This window comes from Tamandua tetradactyla, chromosome 1, assembly GCF_023851605.1.
Source record: "Tamandua tetradactyla isolate mTamTet1 chromosome 1, mTamTet1.pri, whole genome shotgun sequence".
Taxonomy (NCBI): domain Eukaryota; kingdom Metazoa; phylum Chordata; class Mammalia; order Pilosa; family Myrmecophagidae; genus Tamandua; species Tamandua tetradactyla.
In genome coordinates, this window is record NC_135327.1 from 135,954,664 (window position 1) to 135,979,427 (window position 24,764).

The window sequence follows — 24,764 nt, forward strand, 5'->3', positions numbered from 1 at the left end:
CCTTTTTTGCAGTTATTGAAAAACTAGATCGGCAATATTCACATTCCGGATAACCTGGCCTATAGTAAATCTGGATGATCCTAATTTAAAAACTCTATTTAAGCAATCTGAAGGGTCCCCTAGGGAATATTTTGGGCCATTATTATGGACAGTAGAACCTAATTTAAAATTAGAAAGCTGTGTGGAGTTTTATAAAAAATTTCTTTGCTGAACAGTTAATTTACTGTTCTTAAATAGAACAATGGTATTGTTGATTTTGCTGTCAGAAAAATTAACATGCAATGCTTTAATTTTATCAGTTGAATGCATGACCTGCAATGGGGAAAGTTATCGCGGTCCCATGGATCATACAGAATCAGGCAAGATTTGTCAGCGCTGGGATCGTCAGACACCACATCGGCACAAATTCTTGCCAGAAAGGTAAAATACCACTTTTAGAGTCATGATTCTAACAACTCATCTTACAAATTATCTGTTATTTGCTCTTTGGCAAACTGCCGTGGGATTTTTCTTTGTATGATGTTTTCCTGATAGAGCATGGCCATAGCATTTAGAACTTCCCCGAATGTCTGGGATACTTCTGGCAGTGTTGCTGGAGCCATTATATTTGGAGAAGGAAGTCTTGGGGCAAAATGACTCACGTTAAGGTAGATGAGAACGCTGGCTGCATCTTCGGCTGGTCTGGCCTGACCAGGTTAAAAGTCCCTGAAATCATGATGGTCCTGAATACAGCCCCATCACTGGAGTGCAGAGAGGGGGCACTAGCAGATGCCTCCTCTATTGTGCCCACAGTTTATAAATGACAAGGGCCCATTCTGTAATGACTGCTTTGACAGGCCTGAGCTGTGGGAGGCAGCGTTATGGCTAAATGCAAGTCAGTCTCCTAGAGTAATATCTTTGGTGACACAGGTACTGTGATCACATGTTTAACACCACAACATAAGTTTTGCTGGTAGAAAGGGAAACCTGGTGTTTCAACTTGGTGTATTGTGAAATTTCCAATATGGACTGCCAATCTGGAGGCCAGGCAACCAATTCTATTTTTTGTAATTCCAAGTAGATTTGGAGCTCACACAGTTAAAAAAAAATAATATATATGTATATATATGTGTGTGTGTGTGTATAAATATCTTTATATATTCATTTCACATGAAACTTTTTAGTAGACAAAAGAAAAAAATATTTTTTTTACTATACAGACTGAAAATATAGATAATTATATCAATTCATTCCCATCTTCCTCTGGCATTTGCTGGTACTTGTGTTTTTCTTCCTTCTTTTTCTGTGTCTTTTTTATTTTCAAGTACAATTAAAATTACATTTTTTTTTAATGGAGCTCTTCTCTTTTAAGTGAGAGCAGAAGGGATATGGTAGCAATTAAAATCAGGTCACCAATTCAAGACTCTGTTAATACAAAGGGTTAGAGAAAGTGGTGTGATGGAGTTCGTCTTTTGCTCTGGTGGAGGTGAGGGCATGACCTAGCAAAGCTCTATTTCCAAAATTGGAGCTATTGAAAACTAACTTTCAGCTTGAACTTAAAGCCTGCCCTAGAAGAAGATCTGTTTTCTTAATGAGTATTCTACACGAGGTCATGTTTATGTAATCTGCCCTTAATTGGGATCTATGAGAAGAGGATTCAGCTTGGGATCTGAATGGTGGTCATGCATCAGATAGAACTAAGTTAGTACCCTATACTTAGTGGAAAATGTACGTTAACAGATTTTGTAATCAATAATTAACTGTCCTGGTAAGGTGATGCATAGGCAACCTCCTCTTTCCCCAGCTAATATTTATTATCCAGGCCAAGTGAAAAGTTATTTTGTAAGGTGAGGGCTGGGTGGTGTTCTCAGGCAGATTTACGTGACACTTTTCTTGGTGTGGTTTGCAGATATCCCGACAAGGGCTTTGATGATAATTATTGCCGCAATCCTGATGGCAAGCCGAGGCCGTGGTGCTATACTCTTGACCCTGACACCCCTTGGGAGTACTGTGCAATTAAAATGTGCGGTAAGTTAGGGTCAAATTTATTGCTTCCTTTTCCTCTCACAGACTGGATCTAAGCAGGCGATTATTAGTGAGACAGGTTAACAACTATTTTACTTTAATAGCTTTAATGCTTGTGGGTTTTAATATTTTAAGAATGTGTTACATAATCCTACCCTAGTCATTTATGAATTTATGGAGAGCCATTATTTTGAAAGAGATAAATACATACATGCACACAAATGCACAATGCATTTATATTTATGCCGAATATCTAAATTATCTAATGTTATCTAGAAAATGGAATTATCTGCAGAGGGAGAAAAAGATCAGGGAATATGTATATTATCACAAAGTCATTATTACTATAAAAGCTGGGACCTGATCATCCTTCCCTCCATCCCTTGTCTTTTCTGTTAACAATCTTCTTCAGACACATAACAAGAGCAATACCTGATTTTGAACTTCTGTTGAATGACAGAAGCTGCCATAAAGAATAATATCTTAAAGAAGCTTCCAAAAATGTCTTCATCTATACTCACCTATCCCTACCCCTCAGACTGTCCCTACATGCAGCCTATCATTTTGAGGTCCGACAATCTTTTTCTGTATACTGGCTGTAAACCTTTACCAACTCCTCTGAATTCATTTTTTTAAAAATGCCCCTTTTCTCACTTGTTTTGTGGTATCCCTTTCAATCTGAATACTTGGTCCTCTTCTCCATGGCTAACTCACCTATGTTTTTTTCTCTTCTCTGAAATAATATTGGATAATCATTGAATATAGAAATGTTGTTATTTCTATGGCCATGGGTCTAATTGCATCAATCGGATTCTAAAATGCTTTATGGAGCAGTATAATTGCATAAATTTAGCAAGGTATAATAAGTTTATAAGTTGGCTTGATAATATAAAGCTAGCTAGCTAGCTAGCTAGCTAGATAGATAGATAGATAAAGATAAATAATCTACATTAGATTAGGTCTCAACACCTCAGAATGATAAAATGCATAATTATTAGGGCATGCATGTGCATATTTCCCCAAAGCAACATGATGGGGATATTCCTCTGAACAGAACTAATTCAATATTATCTGTTCTGTGCTACTGCTAAGATAGAGCTGTCTCCAATTAAATTTACTAAAAAGAAGAAGAAGAAAAAAGAAACATTTTGTATAATTCATAGAAAGCCCATAGGAAGGGGATGTGTCTGGCATATGTGAAATAACTGAAGGATCTGGAAGCCTTTCAGAGTGGAACATAACGTTCCAGGGGAAATTGAATCATCTGTTTTGTCCTTTAGAATAAAAGATGAATCCTCTAACAATGTTGCTTTGCATAGATTGGTTGGTTCCACTCTTTGAGTTAAAAAAAAAAATCTTTCCATAGTTCTGGACAATTTAGGTACAATAAACACTTTCCCTTCACTATTAATATATTTTTGGTACTCTTACAAATCTTCTCTGGAATAAGACAAATAAAAATGGGCACACATATACACACATACTTGCATGCTCACCCTTCAACCAGCACATGTACACTAAAACAAAACAAATGTTACTGTCCTCTTCAGTCCCAAATCAATCTTTAGGCTACTTTTGAAGAAGACTGGGAGAGGACAAAAATAGAATAAATAAATCTGACATCCTCCTAGTAGACAGGAGTTTTTTCTCTTCTGTCCAAAGAAGAATTGGCTAATTAAAAAAATAGCATGCAGTAATTGTGATGGCTTTATTAAAGTGAGGTGGCATTTATACAATGTTAATTCCAAGAAAATGGTGGTAGAATTTGTGAGCTAAATCTTTATCATTCAGATTAAAAAAATATTCTGAATCTTGGGAATATTTTAGAAATAGTTTATTACAGGATAGCTATTTGTTTTGAAATGCAGTATATGCCAAAATGTAAGAGAGCACACATCTATTAACATCAATGAAATAAAAGTTGACATTCTGAAAAGCATAAGAGATGATTTTCTAGAAATATTCTTACAAGTGTCTTATACTTTAGGAAATCCCATAACACAAATTGAGAAGTTTGGTGGTGGTTTCATATGTGTATTAGTTTTCTATTGCTGCATGTAACATACCAAAACTTATTTGTTTAAACAGCACACTTTTATTATCTCAAATTTTCTGTTTAACAGGAGTTCAGGCATAACGTAGTGTCTCACAAGCCTGCAGTCTCATCTAAAACTCTGAGTCTCCTCACAGGCTTCATGGTTTTTGGCAGAATTCAGTTTCTCGTGATGGTAGGATGAGGCATTCAAGTCCTAGAAACTGCCTAATGTTCTCTGCCACATGGCCGTCAACACGAGATGGTAGTTTGCTTCTTTAAAGCCAATAGGCAAGTGTCTCTGTTACTCTGACTCTGACCTCCATACCCTCTTTTAAAGGGCTTATTTGATTAGCTCAAATCCTTCCAGGATAATCTCCTTTTTCATCAACATGAAATAACTATTAGAGAGTTTATATCTGCAAGATCTCTTCACCTTTGTCATGTAACATAACCAAATTGTAAAACTGACTACCTCACTGTATTTGCAAGTTCTGCCCACACTCAAGGGGAGGGTATTGCATCGAGTGTGTACAATGGCTGGTGAGAATCTTGGAAGCCCTCTTAGAATTATGCCCACCACACAACTGTTTCCATGCACTGGTTCTAACAGATAATAGAACACTTTTTATTTGTATTATTAGAGGATACAAATGGACTTGCTTTTTGGTTCTCTCTCAGTCCCAAAATTTCAATATGGTTGAAGAAGAGAATAGAGCTGAAGAATGTGCCACTTACCCTTTCTAAGTGTAAAGAGGGATTTTGAAACCCTTGCTTTATTAATTGTTAACTGTATTAGAAAAATAATGATTTCTGCTCTTTATTTAATACCTCTTATGTGTCAGATAGGTACTTGCCATGCATTATCATTAATCCCCTCATCAGCTCTATGAGATAGATGTAATTAGAACAGTGAGCAAGAGTGCAGAGGCAAGGATTAGTAAGGCAGTATTGCAGTGTTCAGGAAATGGTAAGTAGGCTGGTATTGGTAGGACATGGGGTGAAAATAGAGAAATAGAAGATCCAGAAAATGAGGTTGATATGAAACAGATCAAGTTGGATTTACATGTAGTCCATCCAGTTACCATCAGGAACACTGAAAATTTAAGCAAGGAGAGTGGTTTTATTTTATTTGTGATCTAGAGGGGTTCAAACTGGTGTCTGTGAAACCTAGGGGAACACAAAGACTCTCTTAGGGGTCAGTTAGCATGGATACCTTAAGAGGCCCAAGTTCCAGCTCCTCAACGTCCATATGAATTGCTTCCCAAAGTCTCCTGCCAGAGATTCACTTATTCCTAAGGAGTCAAGCAGGCTCAATGTTCCAACTACCCCCTTCACACTTTCACAACCACTCTTCTACTTTACTAAAAGAGGAAAAACTTCTCATCCCTCCTGAATTTTACTGTGGTGCATTGTTCCAAGGGTGTAAATCCCTTAAACCCTAAAAATAAGACCTTTGAATATAGATATTCATACATGTACATATGAATATATAAAATCTATAGAAATATACATCTCTATATAAAATATTAGAATCTTATGGTCACAGTAAATTGACAAATTCATTTCCATGCATAAAAATCATTTTGTTTCTCTAGAGAGGTAGTATGGAATGAGGGATAAAAAAGACTTTCAAATATAAAGTCCAATGCAGTAGAATAATATTCTGTGGGTTAAGTGGATGGAAAAATGAATTAAATTCAAAATTATAAACTTGATTAAATATTATTTTTACAGAATAAAATAGGTTGGAATCAAACTACTGTGATATTTAGAGTCCATTAGATACAATTAAAAGAGTGATATAAAATTTTTGTTTAAGCAACATCAATAGTTAAAATGGGCTAGAAATCGTATCTTTTGCAACTATTTAAACTATCATAAAAGTTAAGGTGTCAACTTTTAAAGTGCAAAAGAATATGAATAATTTTTTAAATTCTTGGGATTACAGAAGCAAAAAACAATCGAAGACCACTGATCTAGCAGAATTAATATATATTCAGAGTAAACCAGCGTAGAGGGGGCTGAGGAATTAGGCAAAGGATATGATAAGAGTTGACTGCAACAGGCCATTGAGAAATAAAGAGTGTGAACTAAGGCAGCAAGCAATGAGAATGGCAGGGCAAGGAAGTATGCAAACAATAGAAAAGATATAGAAAGATAGTATATAATGATAAATAGGCTGGAGGATAAGGAAAGAGAAAAGTCCAAAATATCTCTCAAGTTATTGTATGGATGATGCATATATAAGAAAGGTATTAATTTGAAGAGAAAAAGAATGTATTCAGTTTTGATTATGTTGAGATGCAGGAGCTTGGTATCTGCGCGCATCACATATCTAAGATCTGTCTTCTCTAGGATGTCACAGAAAATCATAGGAATCTTTGTAAGTGTATAGAGAATACAAAGAAAGTTGTTTCCCCCTTCCTAAGTTGGATTCATTTGACAAATATTAACTGAGTAGCTATTATAAGTCAAACACTTTTCTAGATGTTGGGGATATAGAAGTGAACAAAACAGATCAAGACATAGGATAAAATTTAAATTTCAGAGATTTAGCATCAAGTAGCAAAGCAAAAGCTGACAGTGCCTTGATACATTGGGATATTCTCACCTTTCAGAAGCTAAGTTTTGGAATAAGGCTATCAGTTATTTTACTTGTTCAAAAGCTGAATGAAACCACAATTTGTTCTTGTTACTTTGCTTCCAGCCTTTTATCTTACAACTACTGTATCACAGACTGTGAAGTATGAATACTCATTGTCTTATAAATGTGTCCAAGGATATTTGGGAACAGACCTTTTCAGTCTCTCTCCACACCATGGTTCTCAGAAAGTGATTTCTAAATGCCAAATATCTTAGTTATGTAACTTAATAGAATTCCATGCATGTCTTTCAAACAGAATAACAAGGCTGGAAGTCCTATATAGTGCCTGAATCAAGTACTTATATTTGTATGATTTTCCCCTTTAGTAACTTTTCCTAATCTGAATAATATTTTGGTCTATAAATTAATACACTACTATTCAGAGAGACATGAAAATATTTCTTGGAACTAATTGCATATTTCTGAAGTGAACTTCAAAAGTTCTCTAATACTTTGAAAGGTTTCTTGCAATTAATGTATCTTAGAAAAATCTCATTGATTACTTAGGTCGATTGAGGATACCTCTATACTCTTTAACATTATTGAGAATCCTAAATAGCTTGTGTGTATGGGAGTTATATCAATTAATATTTACATTTAAACTGAGAAATTAAAAGATATTTATTAATCCATCTAAAAATGATGATCATAAAAGGATTGGATGATAATAAATATAATATTTTTAGGAAAAATAGCTGTATTTTCCAGAAAAAAATGTGTCATTGCTTTACAGTTTTTCAACTATCTTTAATGACTGTCTTAGTAGAAGACAGCTGCATTCTCACCTTTGCTTCTGCATTCAATCTTTGTGATATCACATCTCACATGGCTTCTGGGTACTTCACTGTATACTTGTGAGAGAATGAGAGTTTAAAAGGTAAATGATGTCTTAGCATTGTTATGAACATAGTTTACCTCTCCAAGCCCCCAAAGTGTTCTCACTCTTTGAGAACAACTTCTTGCAAAATGTCAGAACATGTGAGACTGATGTGGTCCCTTTAGAATACGTTAGTACCTCTTGGCCATTTCAATTGGTCCCTTCCTCTCAAGATCAACAACTCACCCAATTGCAAACTCTCCCATCATTGATTGTCCTTTTCCTTCATTTTCTCTGTAGCATGTTCTATCCTGCTTCCTAAACACTCCTTCTCATGATTGGCAAAACCATTTAAATAGTTTATAAACCAAAAGCTTAGAATCATCCTGGATATGGCCCTCTCCTATATTTACCATACCACATTTACCATACCACAATCATTTACCATACCACAAGCAGAGTTTTATTTTTGAATATCTATTATATCATCCCCTGTTGTCAGCATATGCATATATACACACAAACACCCACACTAATCAAAACCCCTCCATGTTCCCTTTGTCCTTAGGATAAAGACAAAACAAAGGTGTGTGTACTACAGCATTTCTCTCCATGCAATCTGCTCCAGCCACAGCAGCTTTCTTCCTATACCTCACAAGTCCCATGCTCTCTCTCATTTCTAGTACTTTACCTCTTCTATCCCCTTTGTCTTGAAATGTTTTGTCTTCCTTCATCACTTTGTCAACAACAACTCATTGTTCAAATTTGAACTAAATTATCAGTCCTTCAGGAAAGTCTTTCTTCAACCTCCTTGACTTGTTCAACTAGTTTATTAAATGTTCATAGCACCATATGCCTATTTTTTCACTTATTTTAAAAATTATTTTGTTAATAGCCTTCTCTACCAAAATGCATAAGCTCCATGAGCATGAAGACATTATCTGCTTTTTTAAAAATCTCCTAGTGCTTTGAACATTGGCTGGCATATAGTAGGTGTTCAACCAATATTTGTTGAATCTTTGAATGTTTCAAGAAAGTGGTGGTTTTTCATTTTGCTATTATGTCTGCTAATGTTTTTTTTCTATGCTTTTTTATTTTCATATGAAAATCTGGCTTTTCTCAGATAATAGCAACCAGACAGATTTGCCTCATCTCTTTTTCCCATCACATAACTCAGGTGGTGTCCTCAAATTTCCTACTTTCCTGGCTAGTTATGCTCATTTATTGTTGGTCACTGTTATGGCTTTTAAAAAAAACAAACACCCAAACAGGCAAGTCTTTGCCACATTTTACCTTATTTTTTCTTTCTTCTTCCTTTTCCATCTTATTTTAAAGTTTCTAGGGATTTAATTTCTGCAGCCATTTTAGATGTGTTACCCAAGCAGATCTTTGATAGCTAAGATTTCTATTAAAGGCATGTTGATTTTTGTAACAATTATGCAGAATCCTTTCTCTTAGTAGCCTATGGATATAGATATCATTTAAGAGCATATCTAATCTTTTCAAGTTAGGTGGGTTTGTATGTTGGATAAATAATTTTAAGAAATGATTTTTCTTCTTAAAGATACTGATTGTCTCCAAATTTTATTAATTCATCCAAGTCCAGGATAGATATTCATAGAAATAAAGTTTTATTGCATCCTGAATCAAAAAAAAAAAACAAAAAAACAATGTTAGCAATACTCCTTCTCAAGGGAAAAATCTTGCACTTGGAGGTTTTTTCCAAGTCATCTAAGGAATAAAAACTATAGAATTGAAGGCCTTTCATGAAGGTCTTGTCTCCTGAGCCTTTTGTATGAGAAAAGGCTTGGATAAAGTCCAGAGGAAAGTTTCAGATACGAATCATGGCTTCACTTGGAAAGCAAACGTGCAAGCAATTTGAGGTTTGTACTTTGGAGGTCTTTACTACTTTCCCATGTCAATTTTAAACCAAGAAGCTCTCTAAATTTATGAATCCCATTCTGCCCTTTGTGGCCCAAAGAGCACAAGCACTGTTGAGTAGCTTTATCACTCTTCTCAATCTCCGGGAACCAACATAAAGTAAATCCTAGGTTTCAGCTCCTCTTCAGTAGCTGCTAATAAGAAGTGGGTTGGGTTGCATTACTCCAAAGGATAATCAGGTATTTGTCTACTGGGCTATAAAGCAACTTGCTCTTATCTAGAGGAAAAAGAGCACCAGCCAGTTGTCATTGCTGGGAAATCGGGATTTATGTATTTATTTATTTTTGGACTGTCAATGTAAGAATTTACTTATCATTGTGTAAAGCCAGCAGAGCCCTGGGTGTGGCACACAGTAACACACACCCGCACTCGGGGTCTCCAGCTGTCATTCATGTACCCCCGTCAGCACTATGTGGCTTCTCTGCAAGGCTCAGACTAGCTCTTCCCAGAGAAAATGGATCAGTTTTTTTATTAATGATCTGATTCTCTATGTCTTGGGGCAAACGGTCTGTGAAGAATTAGATAAAAGTAAATGCCGTTTCACTCCAAAAACGTGTCAAACCTTTAAACTCCCTTCCAGATATTATGGGAAGCCGATCACATCACGTCCGTACCAACAAACTGAAATTAGTATTCCAACAGCCACCCATTGCAATTGATCGTGCTCTAGCAGGACAGTGAAACATTTCAATTGCAAGTGTTGGTTTCCTTAAAGGATTTTCAAATAGAAAGCATTGTGTCAGTCATCAAAGGAAAATGTTCCTTCCCTCCAAAGCCACTAAGGCTCATACAAAAATATTTTTGTATCTGTTTGTAAAGAGTGGCTGCCACTGACAACTCTGGCAAAATGTTTTGTTTGTGAGGAACTCTCTGAAGAGTTTCTGGTATTTTCAATTTGAGCCTGATAGACATACTTCAAAAATATTATTGTGTATGGAGATGCAGTATATTAAAATCATGCGGCTTTGGCCAAACTTGATGGGGTTCAACTGTTATTTGGAGATATTTCTGTGCTTCTGTAACACTTTGCTTGACCATTGGAGACAAGAAAAAACCTTCCCTTATTCAGGTCCCAGTTTAAAACATTAAGTCCAATGGAAGCACTTTCCCAATTTTTAATAGCCCTTTCCAAATCAATTGGTGTAAAACATTTGCTGTGTTTTCGCACCAGGTTTCTGTATTTATGCAGTAGGACAGCAAAGGGGTCTATGTTATTACAGTTTGGGAATAATTCATTTTGATTGAATAGTAAGTCTGTGAACAGCAGAGATCAAATATTTGTATCACAGTTTAATGGTCTACGGGCAAATCCTTCATCATAGTTCTCATCAGATACTATCTTTTAAAGGACTTCATGAAGGTCTCATCATAACTCATTTATTGATGAGTTATGTTAACTTGTACTGGTGTATCTTTATTTCCTTATATTATTCTATACATTGCCATCAGAAATATATATTTGTGTAATATGTTTACAGGGTCGCTTCTAGCAGTTGAATGCCAAATGAAGTAAAAAGATACATGGATTTCAGAGAATACTCTTTAGTTAAAGAAAAATACTAGCTGAACATTGCTCATTTGCATTTAAAAGAGAGAGGAATATTTCCACAAAATTAAAACACAAACAATTGCCAAGTTGTTTTTGGCTATATATTTTAACGTTACAGATGCTTATGAAGATATAAAACAACAAATACTAATTATTATTATTTAGACTTTGTATAACTTGATGAAGCTTAATAAAAGTTGTATTTACTCTGTGGAATATTTCATTTTTATTATTTTGCTGTTATTCTTTTTACTGTCTGTAATTTTTGAAATTTCAAAAGGTTTTACTTCTTTACATCCAATTTGAATCTGCTAATAATTAAAAAAAAATTTTGAAAAAAATTTTAAGCACTTTAAATCATTTCTTATTTTGTTTTTAGTGAATATTTACTAACTCTTTAAGATAAACTTGTATTGAATGTTTAAAATTTACTAATGAAAAGTTAGGAAGAAAACTGCCCAATGTAATATCTTGAAATTATTTTATAATTTTATTGAAAGATTTTATAATTGTAGCTTATGAAAGTGAAAGATTGTTTAATTAAATCTTTTTTGGGACTGGTGAGATGAAGAGTTAGCACCGATATTTCAGGACTCTGAACTTGACACTGAAATTCTCTGTGGATAGAGTGGCAGTGAAATATTTTCCTGCAACATTTATACAAATGGTCTTTTTTTACTTAGACTTTATATAATATGAATTTCTTTTTTCACAGATGCATGCCAAATTTGGAAACTCTGCCGTCAATTTAGCCAAATATTTATTTCCCTTTACCTTTTCAATTTTATCATTACTATTAATACTACTTGAGGACCATAGTGATTGACAAGTTTTCCATTGCATTAGTTTCTGAATGAATTATGATAAGCTTAGTTTACTTTAATAATCTTACTTTTTGTAATGATAATTATATTTAATTTTATTTTTGAGTTTAAGGATTTGTGTATTGTTACTATGTGGATCATTTCTGCAAGAGTGTCACTTTAAAAAAAAAGTTATTTATGAAAAAACTACATTGAAATTCCAATTACCCTTATCTAATAACACACTTGAGAAATGATTCCTGCTACTTAATCTTACAGTGGCACTATAGGCAGAACCCTTTACTTTTTCACAGCCTGGCAGGTATATCTACCTGATAGTTGTATTTAAACTTATTTTTGAATTTAAAGATTTGTGTATTGTGCCATATTTTGACTATATGGATCATTTCTGCAAGAGCGTCACTTTAAAAAAGTTATTTATAGCAGAGGAACCCCTTTGTATCTTATTTATATACTCCACTAAATCATAACCAAACAAATCCCTAACCACATCTAAATAGCCTATTCCTGTTATTTTTTACTATTCAGGTTTTTAAGTTGGTATTTAGCAAATCAAACTAGCATCCAAGGAACAGAGTGTGATGTTCTCCGATGGGCTCAGCTTGTAGCTAGGTTCTTCGCTGAGAAGTTATGGGCCCATAAGGAGCCAAAGGTCGCCCTGATTGACGCAGGGATTCATCAAGATTGGGTCTGCAGGTTACATATTTTCAGTACCAGAGTAGTGCTTGAGAAGAATGGTTCAAGATTAAACAGAGAAAATAAAACATGCTCATTAGTAGGAAAGAGAAAAAGTTGAGGTCCCCAGGGCCGTTAGTGAAGCCATGAGAACAGCTGAAGTTTACTTTGGGTTGCTCTAAATTTGACCTCGCTCCCTTTATCAGGCTCTGAGTCTTTATCGAGGATGCAAATTTGCTGCCAAGAAACTTGTGCCCCAAAAGTGAGACAATCAAAACATTTTTAATGCTAAGCTAATTGTTTGATTCCTGGGGACAATTGGAGATATTTATGCTTTTCTTCTTTACCGTCAGAGTTTTATAACTAGATATGAAATATATCAGTATGAGCTTGAATTTGTTTACCTGTTTTAGAGTTCTCTCACTTTTAAGACTCCCTGACATCTTGTCTCCTCAAATCAATGAACAGAGTTCAATCAGATATATAGTAGTTATATGAATGAGGCATTTGATTTGATGAAATTTTGTTCTTCAGGACCTATTAACCTCATCTTATTTTGTATTCATCAAACATGATTAGGTAATTCGAAAATCATAAAGAATTTGGGGAAACAGCACCAAGTTTTTCTATGCAAGTCATTTCTCCCAGTTCAATAATTTTTGTCTTCCTGTGTCAGTATATTGCAAGATTGAATTCTCTAAGCTATCTGTCAATTGCTTCTATGGTTCAGTCTCTGGACACTTTTTTTCATTTGATTATGGATTTCTTTTTAATTTAGGAAAATTTCGAGCTACATGTCTCTTTCCTAGAATAGATACACAGGAAATGGAAACACATTTTTAAATGAGCTGAAGCAAAGTTATTCAAAAGCACTGCGTGTGCCACTATTATATATCACAGTGGTTGGAGTGGCTCTTGATGTACTCCTCCCTCTTTTCACCAAGTCTGAACTAGCTTGTACTTAGTTTGCATGGAGCTCAATTAAATAAAGCATACAGCCACACAAATTGTTTACTATTTGTAAGAGGTAAGTAAATTTAAATGAGATTTAGGAACTTTAAAAAAATTATACCAGCCTCTTAAGGCATGTTTAAGTCTTGGAGAGGTGGTACATCTAATTCCAGAAGTTCATTCAAATCTCAAACTGTCATAGAGGTTGTTAACTTGAATTTTAACCGTAGGTATCTTGAAAGACCATTTTGATTGTAATGGTAGCTGGGTAATTTACATTGACTTTAATTTATTGAACCATATCATTATCAGGTGTGCTATGAGAAAATATATGCATTTTAGCTGCTATAGAATGTTCTAAGTTATATTTGATTAAGTGGGTAAATATTAAAGACAAAAGGAAGGAGTCCAAGTTATGGTAAAACTTGAATTTTGTATTGCTTAACTTAGTTATTGAGGATTTCATAATATTCATGAAGTGTGGTAAGCATTGATGTTGAACAAGAAAGAAAAGCAGGAAATAAATATTCCAAGGAAAACTGATTTTTTTGAACATGTCAACAGATGACTAAAAAGAGAGATGTAATATACAGCTTAGAACATATTTCTCATATTAGAGGAAACTCGTGGTTAACATTATTACCAACTTTGCATGCAGTTTAGCAAAAACATGTTAGGGATCATTGTATAGTCATTTCTAAAATAGTGTATATCTAGCCTATATTAGCTATAGTAACATAAAGATAAAATGACTTTGAAGAATCTTTCAAAAGTGAAATAAATTAGAATTTGTATGAAAGGAAAATTGGAATGCAGAGAATAATAATGATAAATTGAGTTTCTTATTCTATTCAGGTATTATTAAAACTTGTAAGTGATAAAAAAATGCTGATAATACAAATACAAATAAATTTTATGAGGTAAATGCTGTGCATGTTGATGGGTTTTATTTATGTTTATATTTCTTTTACTCATAGCTCACAGTACCATGAATGACACAGATGTCCCTATGGAAACAACAGAGTGCATTCAAGGTCAAGGAGAAGGTTACCGGGGCACCATCAATACAATTTGGAATGGAATTCCGTGTCAGCGCTGGGATTCCCAGTATCCTCACCAGCATGACATAACTCCTGAAAATTTCAAATGCAAGTGAGTAAACTAGACAGATGTTATAAATCTCAATAGACTGGGGGGAATGAGACAGTGTTTACTTTCTACCAATTTCTCTGTTAGTGGTCCTCAGTCTTCAGTGTGCCTAAGATAATCAGGAATTTAAAAGCAGATTCCTACACTCTACCCTCGGGTTTGATCCTAAATATACATGAAACAAGTATTCTGTTGCAGTTGAATTTAATAAACCGATTAATGATAATGATAATAACATTACATGTTTCAAACCAGTGCCCTCTTAGATTTTCATATTAACTTTAGGAAAGATTGGATATTTTCTTCTTTTTACAAAAAGAGGTAGACCTTGGGTTCAGTGAACATTTTAAACTGAAGACTTTGCAGCCTTGAAGACTATAACAAAATGGTGTTTTTTTAAAATTAAGTATTAATTATGTAGTTATGTGCATTTTCTGTGGCTGTTCTTTTTTTACTAAGTGACTTTTGTTGGACAGCCACAGTCACAATGCCATGTGTCGTTTAATTGCCCCCCTTGTTATGAGGAACATAAAATGATTGCTTTTGAAATTTATAACACACATGTCATTCATAGTAGCTTTGCTGAAATAACACCTATAAATAACATATAGTGGCTTTGAAGTAAGTGGCTTTTAATAAGAGAAACTAACATTGCAGAATGAAGAACTATGAGCACTAGTTGTTCATCCACAATGGAAGAGAAATATTGTGTGCTTTTTTCCCAATGTAGTAATTTCTTTGCTTGATAGTAAATATTCATATGTTGTGATTTATTTTTCATTATTTTATAATCGCAAACTTTACAATTGTCATTCTGGATTTATTTTCCTCATTCCCTTCTTAGCAACTTACCTACATCCACGACCCTGGAGCCTCAACTCAGAAATAAATATTGAAATGTAGAAAACAAAGAAATGAGATAAGACTAGTTAAGAGGGACAAGAAGAGACAATGTCAGAGTTTCATTCATACTTTTGTTAACATCTAATGACTGGTAATACTCAAATAGGAAATCATATATGTGCAAAGGCCCAATGAAACTTATTTGTAAGAAAAAAAGAATGATTATAGAAATTTAATTCCTACACTTTGTAAATATAACTTATCAAAAGTTTAATCAAGGTTTGTTATAAAAATGTAAGTCATATAAAAATGTAAAAATGCAAGATTTTTTTTGGTCAAAATAATGAAGCATTTTGACTATCAAAAAGCAAAAAATGAGCTACGTCAGGAAACTGATAAAATCTGACACAACATTTTGCTTGGAATGTAGTTGTGTGTACCATTTTGTCAAGCAGAGAATGCTATGTTGATCAGGTGCCTATTTTTGTATGATTTCCATTGATACTGAACCTTTTTACAAAGGACAATTCTAAAAACTTTATAACTGAACAATACAGCTTATGATGAAACCACATGAGTCATGTAATTATCTCTTCCTTTTAGTCATTATAAGTAATTTCTTCTTTAATTGAAGGAAAGGATTTAGGGAAAACATTTGGGCAAATTTAGAATTTCATTTCTTACTTAATCTAGATTAATGAGGTGCTTCTGGATTTAGAATTTAAAAGTGGGCCTACACAAATACTCTATGTAGCCTTAAAGCAAATGCATTCATTTAATCATTTTGGCTTAGATTAACAACCGAAAAAATTTAACTGGCCAGTTATTCATTTAAAATTGCAAATTTGCGTAAATTTTGAGTCATTTTTAATACACATTTTATTTTGACATTAAGTTTTCAAGATGTGAGTGAATTGGGTTTAAAAGAAATACCAGGCTTTCTTCATCATTTCCTATTAATAATTTTACAAGAAGTCTAAAACATTGAATATGAATTGTAACTATGAACACTTTCTATTAGATAGCTTTAATTAATAGTAATCAATGTCCACATATTCTTGAATGGCATAGTTTAGATCAGGATGAAATGTAATAAAATAAATGAAGTTATATGTGCAGCTGATATGGTTGGTAATCTGAAACTATTTGGACTAGACAGAATAAATACCTTTGATTTTCTAACCATACCCAATCTTCTTCCTTTAAACATTTCTTAGTCCCTGATGACCCATTTTGGTATTAATGAAGTTGCAGTGCTTTTAACAGGACCTAGTGATACATATTCTGAGCTTTCCAATAGATTTAATAGTAATTTAGTTAAATTAATAAGCAAGGATCCATAGAAACAAAGTACATACTTAGAAAATAATTTTCAGGAGAGAAAATAATAAATAATAAATTCAAATTTGAGCTTTATATAAGGTAGAATACCTCTAAAATGCTTTTACATATAAAATATTAGCACTGATTCTTTTCCTTGTTGGAAACTAAATTTCTCATTAAATCACTGATAAAGAAAGGATTTGCATTTGCTACATTGACTATTTTATCTTATGGCTAGGTTTTTTTATACCATGGTTAGGGTTTAATTTAATGAAATATTTGTAAAGATTTCAGGTAACTTCTATATATCAAGAATAACCACTTTATAATTAAAGTAAACCAATATGGAAAATTAAAAGAGTCAAAGAAGTGCAGAACTCAAGGAAGACATGACTATCCTGTTTTTGTGGAAAATGTTTGAAGAGGTTGAACTTACATTTTAAATGTGAGTGGTTAATAACAAATGAACACTTAATAATAGCCTTTCTTCTGCAAAAAGAGGGGCATGTTGTTTCTACATTGTATATGAACCATGAAAGAGTAACAAATAACAGTCCACTTAAAAATGTAACAGTTCAGGTCACATCATGAGAAGGAGTGAGAAGGATGTAATGGTATCATTTTTCTCTTTCCTGAAGCAGTAATGTTTGCAAGGAACTTCAAGCCTGAAGAAGGAAAAGAATACTGACATCTGACAGCATTTATTTTAAAATTTGGACAACATCAGTTGTGTATACTGAATTTGGAATTGTTATATTCCTATACTAAGTCCAAAACCATAGAATTCTATTTATAGACATGCATACATTTGGAGATTCTAGAAATGTAATAGCACTGACTTCACCAATGTAAGAACACAGGCAATTTACATTAACATGCTTATTCTCAATAGGGACCTAAGAGAAAACTATTGCCGAAATCCAGATGGGGCTGAGTCACCCTGGTGTTTTACCACTGATCCAAACATCCGAGTTGGCTACTGCTCCCAAATTCCAAAATGTGACGTGTCAAGTGGACAAGGTAATAGCTGACATTTTGCAGTGTGGGCATGATTAAATTCAGGGGAAATGCCTAAAGGGAGGATAGATTTTACAGCAGAAGATCTATTTCTTGTTGACCTGGTTTTTCTGGCTAGCAAACGAAATCAAGACTGCAGTTGGATTTCTTTTATATATTAATTCACTCAGCATTTATTTAGTGGCTGGGGATATACCAGTAAACAAAATTAAATTCTCTGTACCCATGGAATTAATTAACAGCAGACAAAAAAAAAAAAAAAAAAAAAGGCAGACTAAATATGGGGGTAGGGCTAGTATAAAGTTTGTGGTGAGTCCTAGGGAGAAAAATGTCTCAGAGTTAGAGAAGGAGCAGGGGTGGGTATTGTAATTTATATTTTAATCATCTGGGAAAATTTTATGTATTAAGATAACATTTAAGGAAGGAGAGAAATGAGGGAGCAGAGGGAGCCACGTGCATTCTACAAAGAGTGTCAGAGGTAAAGGAAATGACCAATGTAAATTTCTTGAGATAGAGGAGTGTTTGAAAAGCCAAAGGAATAAAGACAGGATTGTGGTTAGTAGTATATAAGTGCAAAGAACGGTAGTCTCAGATGAGGTTAGAGAAGGCATGGGGCCCAAATTGTATAGCCTTGCAGGAATTAATAATTTGCACTTTTTTACTCAGAAAGAGAAAGGGCTGTGTTGTAGGGTCCTCAGATAGAAAGTTACATGATCTGACTTGAATTTAAACTGGATCATCCTGCTGCATTGTGGAAAATAGCATGAACTTCCTGCAAAGACCAAAACAAGGGAACCAGATAAGTAGTTGTTGCAATAGCCCAGATAAGAGATGAAAGTGACTCGGACCTGGCTGTTGTGGAGGTTATGAGTGCTGGTGGAGTTGGGAATAAATCACAAATGTACTTGGGAAAACAAGGTAACTTTTGGGATCAGTAGGAGAGAAAAGCCAGACTTAAGTGGTTTTAAGAAAGAATTTATTTGTTAAATATTAATAATAATGATTGACCCTAGGCATTTTGTTGGTGTATAATGAATTGAGAGTTATGACTTTAAAAAGCATATTCTATTTCACATAAACTTAATTGTGATGGCATGGTCAATACTAACTCATACTAAAAAGTCTAAGCCTAAATCACAGCTCCATTTCATAGGCTTATTTTTCTCTTTATGCTTATTCCATCCTTTGACATTTACTTCAGTGCCACTACTCGTGAGCAATTCTGAAAACAGTTGCTCCCTTCTCAGTCAATTTCACTGTCCTCTATCAGATTTTAAAGATCAGTTTGAAATAGAGTTAAAACCAATGATTAAGGAAGTTTGGTACCAGCTGGTTCTACTGATTCTCTGTCTTGTTTACTTGAACAAGTACTGATGATTTGTGAATGGTAGGGGAAAATGAGAACAATTGTTTTATACGCTTCTGATGTATATTACAGTGCTTTTTTGTACAAATACATGACTTAGCAAAAGATCAGATGATAGAATAAGAGAAATTTGCATTTTGGAGGTCAAACAGTTCTTATTGCTTCTCTATTTCTCATTAATGGACTAAGAAATTAGTTTTATGGGATTTAAATATCTTGCCTAAAGCCTCAAATTAGTACACCTGGGATTAGACTCTGACTCTCCTTTTAATGACTTTTCACATACTTTTATTATACTAGGTCATTATAATATATGTATTATTATAAAATACAAAATATAATATATATAAGAACATATTATTATTATTCAACCGTAGACTATATCTAATGGATGCAGCAATGTACTAGGCTCTGCTGGGAAATTTAAAAATTAAGGCAAACGTTCTATTTAGGAAACAGAGTGTTAATCAATTTAACACTAAACTATAAAATTTCAAGTGACAGTATGCCACTGTATGTTACTGCTGAGCTAATGATTTGATGGTATGCATAGTTATATGTGATATATATATATATATATATCCATATATATATATCACATATATATATATATATATGGAAGTAGGGAGCATTTTTTCTTTCTCCATATACTAAGAAACACAATTTCACATATAACTTAAAAACTAGAAACTTTTCCTCAAATCTTACAATACCTGAATTAGCATATATACAAATGTGCGGGTCTAAAGGACTGGAGGCCGAGCCAATTAAGGCATAAAGCGAGGAAGCTTTATTATTGGTAGACGCTTATGCCAGGGCCGCCAGTAGCTAAAGACCACGAGGCTCGGTGAGCCCTGGGTTATATACAGTTTGAGGAAAGGCGGAGTTAGGGCGTGGCCTCCAGGGGAGGGTAGCCAATCACACAGGGAGGACGGATGAGTGACTGTGACCATAGAGATGCTGTTCCTGAGTGTACTTGTAGCAGAGGATGTTGGGTAGGTGGAGGGCTAAGGAGAAGACCAATAGGGTTAGACAGACAAGACTGCATCATCACTAGTTCCCGGTGAGTCCTGTAATTTAGAGGCCTAGAAGAACCGGACGTGCCAAAATGGCGAGGGAGGGAGAGAAAGAGACTAAGCTACCAGGCCAAGAATAAAATTATGCCACACAAATGTTCTTCCAAATGGATATTAAATAAACCTCTATTAAAGAAAAAGGAAAACTGAAACTGCAGAATTTTGTTAAAATGCTGGTATTTTATATTATAGTATATTGCATTATATTACAAAGATACAGTTAAGACAGTAATCAGAAGATGATTCATTTCTCATTGGGAAATAATTTAAGGCTGAAATAACTATAAATATTTTTAATGTTATAATGTAGGCTTGTTGTTAGTAGTATTAAGATATAGCAGCTTTGAAATTATTTTGTTTCCATTGTGGAATTGAGTAAATGAACATATATCTCATTGTTGCTGTGAATAAGGATATTATTGTGTGATAAAGGAGATAAAAAATGAAATGGGGGAAAGAAAGGAAGAACTGTGTGGTTTCAGATTGGAATTAGAGAATGAATATGAACTCATGGTACACACAAACACACACACTACCCACTTCTCTCAACAGAAAGAATATTTGATATCAAATAACAATGAGCACACATTGGTGCCCACTTCTTGTGCTGTAACCAGCTATATTTGACCACTAAAATAAACAAGTGCTTCCTAGAAAATTTGGTAATTTCAAACCTGGGGCAGGGAAAATATAAGGTAAGTCTGGAATATCTTGTGCCAGTTATAAAGTGCTCAAAAACTCAGGTCTGTCTATAGATGAGGAAAATATCAGTAACCCCCAATATGGGATATTCTACAAATTGTCTGATCAGTACATCTCAAAACTCAGAAAGTTCTTGTAGTAGTTAGGTTCAGGTATCAACTAGGCCAGGTAATGGTACCCAGTTGTTCTATTGCTGTGGACTTAAATCATCAGTATGTAAATTTCATCTATAGCTGGTTACAACTGCGGTCAACTAAGGAGAGTTCCTTCTGCAATAAGTGAGGCTTAAAAGAAGTCAGAAGAGAAAGAAACAGCTCAGAACAGCTCCGAGGAATTCAGCACAGCTCAGCACAACTCAACTAAGAGCTCAGAGCTGACAAAGACCTAGACATTTGGAGATGCAGAAAGGAATCACCCTAGGGAAAGCTGTTTGAACCCAGTAGCTAGGAGGGAAGGCCAGCAGATGTCTCTGTGTGCCTTCTCATGTGACAGAGAAAGCTAGAGGAAAGCTGTAAAACTGTAAAAAGCTGAAAACTGTAAAGTTGTAACTGAATAAATGCCCTTTCAAAGAGCCAGTCCATTTCTGGTGTATTGCATTCCAGCAGCATTAACAAACTAAAGCAGATTTTGATACCACAGAAATAGGGTACTGCTGCTTTTGCAAATACCAAACATGTTGGAATGGCTTTTTAACTGGATTAGGGGAGTATTCTGAATTGCGGGGAGCTTGATGGGAAAACCCTAGATTGCTCTGAAAAGCATATTTCTACCATATTGGCAGAAATATGGGCTCGAAAGGTACTCCACTGAAACCTTAAAGGAATGGGTTGTTGTTAATTGGAAGGAAGGCAACCCTTGCTTAAAGGTGGCAGAGAATTTGGCAAAATTGAATCCTGGTGCTGGATGGAAGGGAGAATTTGAATGTGATGATCTATGATTCTTGGCTGAGGATAGTTCCACATTAAATATGGAGGATGCAGCCTGATTTCTCCTTGCAACTTATAGTAAAGTGTGACAAAAAGGGATAGACTGAGGACTAAACTCTTAGGTACAAAGAAACTAGAAATTGATGGTCTGGAAAGTTCTGGGCTTCCAGAAAGTGAGGCCCCAGAGAATAGTGCCTCATGTGAGGATTTAAGCAAATATAGAACCAAGCCAGGATTGGAGATGGAGTTATCCAGAAAGGACTTGTGGAAAGTCCTATTGTCTGATGGCTTTGATCACTATCTACTACAGGTCAAATCAACAAATATTTTTGTGAAAATGGAACCACTGGCCATCTGGACTGGAAGGGATAGGAAATGGACAGATAGAAGGAAAAATAACCTCAGAGGCTGAGCCATGGAAGCTAAGGTCTGAAGCCAAGAAAGCTCAGCTGGGAGAGTGGATCCACCTGTGCATGGGAAGGGTGTAAATTTGTCCCAGAGGCAGAGAGCAGGCCTTCTGCCTTAATGTTCAGGAAGAGCTCTGGTGCTCCAGGCCTTGGAAAAGGTGGAGCACATTCCCTGGGGATTGCAGGGAGCCTGGCTCCCACCCTATTGTTCTGAAGGGGTTGAGTATGTTTCCAGAGATGGCAGAGAATCTGGGTGCCACCTAGATGCTTGAGGAGGGTGGGGGGATAAAAAAGGTGGTCTCCCCAGTGTTCCCCAATGTTGCAACCCTTATCCCAGTGTTTGGAGAGAACAGCACCTCTGTGTAGTTCTTGGAAAGGGTGGGACTGCCACTTTTGAAAGCTCCAAGGATGAATGACTCTTAGACTCTGAAATCTAATGGAGTTTGTCCTGTTGGTTTTTGGAATATTTAGGGCCAATGACCCCTGTTTTCCTTCCAATTTTTCCCTATGGCAATCGGATCATTTATCCTATGATTTTCCTTCTTTGTATGTTGGAGACAGATAACTTGCTCTAAATTCACAAATACAAAGCCAGAGGAGAATTTCATCTTAAGACACACTGTGCCTAAAACTGACTTTGTTGATATTTTATACAACAAAGTTTTTTTTTTGTTTTGAGTTGGTATTGTATTTGTATTGTTCATGAAATGGTTTAAGGCTTTTGTGATATTGTGATGAAATGAATGTATTTTGCATACGGAAAGATTTAGTTCATTATATGCAGGATAGATGAGCATTGCTAGTAAAAAAGTGTTTTCTATTTAGAGATTGTGAAAAATTTGTCTGTTATTGTTTTCTATTTAGAGAACATGGTTTAAAGTAATGTGTATAGTTTGCCAAACTGACAAGGGATCAGGTGTCAACTTGCGATAGTGCCCAATTGTTCTGTTACTGTGGACTTTAATCATCAGCATGTGAAGTTCATCTATGAATGATTACATTTGTGGCCAGCTAAGGGGAGTGCCTTCTACAATGAATGAGGCTTAATGGGAGAAGCCAGAAGAGAGAGTAACAGCTCAGTACAGCTCCGAGGAGTTTACCACAGCCCAGCATAACTCAACTCAGAGCTCAGGGCCAACACAGACCCAGACTTTTGGAGATACAGAAAGGAATTTCCCTGGGGAAAGCTGTTTGAACCCAGAAGCTGGGAGGGAAGGCCAGCAGATGTCTCTGTGTGCCTTCCCTTGTGACAAAGAAAGCCAGAAGAAAGCCAGCTGCCATTCCTCTGAAAACTGTCAAGTTGTAGCTAAATAAATCCCCTTTATAAAAGCCAGTCCACTTCTGGTGTGTTGCACTCTGGTAGCATTAGCAAACTAAAACAGTCATCAAAAATAAGGAACCTGTCATGGCCATGGTGTAGAAGAGCTTTAAGAGACATGACCATGAAGTGTAAGGTGATATCATGGGATCCTGAGATGGAAAAAATAGGTAAAAGCTAAAAAAATATGAACAAAGTATGGACTTTTATCAATAATATTGTGTCAGTATAGGCTCAATATGTGTAATAAATGTGTCATAGTAATGTAAGATGTTAAAAATTGGAGAAACACACTGTATGGCATATAGAACTCTCTGTACTATGTTTTATAAAAAATTTTTTAACACTTTTTATATAAAAAGCAATAAATGTCAAGGTATATTTTAATAAGTAGTTTTAGAACAAATGTCAAACTATGGTATGGGTTACCACTTCAGGTCTTTCCTTCTAGCTGCTCTAAGACACTGGAGATTAAAAAAGCAATACCAGTATAATGATTCAGGAGTCATTCATTTGTTGAATCCTATATTCTCTGATATAATTCCTCCTTCTTCTCTGATCCTTCTCCCACTATTTAGGGATATTTGGGCAATGGCCATTCTAACTTCATGTTGTAAAGGAGTGTCAACATTAAGGGATAAGGGGATGTAACTGGTTGATGTTCTTGGAGAGACTGGTAACTCTGGGTTTCAGGACATATCTGGCCTAGGGACCATTTGGAGGTTATAGGTTTCTGAAAAATAAACTTAGTGGGCTTAGCTTCACCATAACAAATATAAATTTCATAAGAGCAAGCCTCTTATGAAAGATGAAGGTCATGGACTATTAACTTGGGAGTCCCTAATGTTTGAAAGAGTATCAGGAATTTCCTTGGTAAGAAAGCTTAATAGTTCCATAGATTTTCTCCAGTTCCCTTTACTATCTTTACAATGTTATTATAATTTTTTTTGTAAATTTTAAAGACTTCTAAAATTTAAAATTTTATTTAAAATCCAGCTTATAACCCAAAAGGGTGCTGATGGGAGTGGTGGTGGTATCTTCCTCTAATACAGTAAACACAGATGTAAGGAAACCGAATCATATAAAATGTCAGTATCAATACATTGTGTTGTACCATTATTTTCATCTGTAAAAGCCTATATAAATTAGTCAGTACTTACTAGTGAAAAGTTTAAACTTTCCTAATATAGAAAAAAA

The 24,764-nt window shown here is 34.9% G+C and overlaps 1 protein-coding gene across 4 annotated transcripts in view; it reads left to right on the top strand.

Annotated features, from left to right (window-relative positions):
• The window catches only part of HGF (hepatocyte growth factor), an 81,629-nt gene that overhangs the window by 24,576 nt on the left and 32,289 nt on the right, over positions 1-24,764 (top strand). For all 4 annotated transcript variants that reach the window (XM_077152122.1, XM_077152055.1, XM_077152111.1 and 1 more), the window contains 4 exons: positions 300-420; positions 1,889-2,007; positions 14,418-14,592; positions 17,648-17,775. In XM_077152122.1, the coding sequence (XP_077008237.1) occupies positions 300-420; positions 1,889-2,007; positions 14,418-14,592; positions 17,648-17,775 (543 nt within the window). The remainder of the gene's footprint in view (positions 1-299; positions 421-1,888; positions 2,008-14,417; positions 14,593-17,647; positions 17,776-24,764) is intronic.